We start from the raw sequence: 2,121 nt of genomic DNA, 5'->3' as shown, positions 1-2,121 counted from the left end.
GTAGCTGATCCAAGATAGCATCCAAGTCAGAATCAGCTGCTACCAAACCCTCAACAAACTGCTCAGCAACATCGAGACTGTCCATGTAGTCCATATCGTCCAACACTTGAGCTAGAGTATTAGCAACATCAACTTCTCGAGCAATCTCACCATCATCGTCTGACTGACTTTTTGATGATAGCGGAACCTCTTCCCCTTCAGCCTGGATGAACAAATCCAACACAGGGATATTCTTAGCCGACATATTGAGCTCTTGTACCGTTGCAATAGCATCACCCAAAGACAGATCATTCAGGAGGCACATCTCTCCGAACTCATCTACATAATAGACACGGTAGTCTTTGCCCTTCAACTGAGTCCAAGACTGCTCAATATAGTCTTTGATCTGGTACATATCGGTCAGTTTCTCGGAGTCAACCCTAACTCGCATGGTCTGGGTTCTGGTACGGAGTTTGAGAACTAGATTGTTAGACATATTTCAAAAGTGTTAATGAAAGAAAATTCAACTGAGACTTGAAGATAACCACCGAGTAATTATTGACATTAGCAAGTCGACAAATTCAAATAAACTCCACCAGACACATTCAATGCTGTCTTAGCTGAGATGGCTGAGGTTGACTTCACAAAGTAGGTAGACAGCGCAAGATCCTCTCAATGGGGGCAGCTTGCATTTAATAGGCCTCCCCACTCGTCTGCTGCCTAGGCTCCTCAATCCGTCTCATTCCTATATCCTATTCTTCATTCTATTGATGGGAAATGCCCTGTCGATATGATACTCCCGAGCTGTCACATACGCTGACGATCGCATTGAGAGCCACCAGTTGTGTCCTATTGTGACATATGTCACTGTCGGTACGCTATAAAAGAGCTGCTCAATAAAACATGATTAGTTCATTAATAAGGTCTGTACATCCGTCAACGATAATGAGTGCTTAGACGCATTGGAGAACTGTGTGTAACACTTTGTTTAATGGTAGTTTAATAGAATTATTTCATCGTATATTCATGTCATCAAGTGTGTTATGCCTCAAACTCCACTCCGATTCGGAGACGATCCGTGTGAGAGTGGACCCTGAAAGTTGTCAATCTTATGACCAACTCTGCAGCTATGTTGAGAAGGCTTGGCGTGAGCTCCAATTCCGTGACTATCGTTTGTTCTATATGGACGATAGTGACGAGCTCTGTCTCCTCAATGATCTCTCTCTATCTGACGCTCTAGCTCTCGCTGACGCCCAGGGAAAAGCCACCAAGTCTGTTCCTGTTATCGACATTTATGTTGACGCTTACAGTGAAGAGGCGCCGAGTTTTACTCCTCTGGATTCGGAAGCGCTCGCGGTTGCTGACCTGCTTGATGGTTTGGACTATGTTATTGACCCACTATCTGCCTTGCGTCTGGTTGATTGCTTGGCAGCAGCCGACCAGGATATGGGTAAAGTTGCCGATTCGCTCAAGACGAAGAAGGCTACCAAGGAGGTCCATAAGAATGCCGCTGACTCGAAGAATGTCACTAAGAGTTCTGAAGGAGTTGTTGATTCGAAGGCTACCAACAAGGCTCCTGAGAAGGTTGCTGATGCGAAGGCCACTAGCAACATTCCCGAAAAGACTGCTTCGGAAAAGTCAGTAACTGTGGAGGGTAAGGGTGGTGACAAGCAGGTTGTCGAGGAGAAGCCTCAGGTGACGGTCAACTGTGAGAAGATGGTTCAGCGTTCGGGCGATGAGCCTGAAGTTGTACGCATGCAGAAAGAGGTCTCCTCTGAGAAGGAAGCTAAGGATGCTATGGTCGACTTCCTGAGCAAGTCTGGTTTCGTCACTGGCAAGAAGGCTGGTAAGGAATTGGTCAACAGCATGTTCCAGGACATGTCGAGCATTAGGGAGGTAGCAGACAGGCTTATGGGATACGAGGAGGCCGATGATAAGAAGGATGCAAAACAGGTGGAAGATGAGGCGAAGGAACTTCAGGGCGTTACGACTGATCCGCTGGCAAGGAGCTTTGTCGACATGTTGAGTGACTATGGCCTTATACAGAATAAGGCTGCTGCTAGAGAGCTCGTCAGTGCACTCATGGCTACTCAGGCTGATCTCGACGGCCTGTCCAAGCGGTTGGAGTCTCGTCGAACTGCT

The 2,121-nt window shown here is 47.0% G+C and overlaps 2 protein-coding genes across 2 annotated transcripts; one reads left to right on the top strand and one right to left on the bottom strand.

Moving 5' to 3' along the window:
* Positions 1–43: 43 nt before the first annotated feature.
* Positions 44–475, bottom strand: Pmar_PMAR009036 (hypothetical protein; the record flags this gene model as incomplete). Its single annotated transcript, XM_002782739.1, has 1 exon — positions 44–475. A coding segment is annotated over one exon (432 nt), but the record flags the coding sequence as incomplete, so codon positions are not given.
* Positions 476–1,005: 530 nt separating this feature from the next.
* Pmar_PMAR009035 (hypothetical protein) lies at positions 1,006–2,099 on the top strand (the record flags this gene model as incomplete). The annotated part of the gene is made up of 1 exon (XM_002782738.1): positions 1,006–2,099. A coding segment is annotated over one exon (1,094 nt), but the record flags the coding sequence as incomplete, so codon positions are not given.
* Positions 2,100–2,121: the final 22 nt, after the last annotated feature.

Source organism: Perkinsus marinus (assembly GCF_000006405.1).
Source record: "Perkinsus marinus ATCC 50983 genomic scaffold scf_1104296938448, whole genome shotgun sequence".
Lineage (NCBI taxonomy): Eukaryota > Perkinsozoa > Perkinsida > Perkinsidae > Perkinsus > Perkinsus marinus.
The sequence above is the reverse complement of the archived record's forward strand: the minus strand, read 5'-3'. Positions and strand labels throughout refer to the sequence as shown.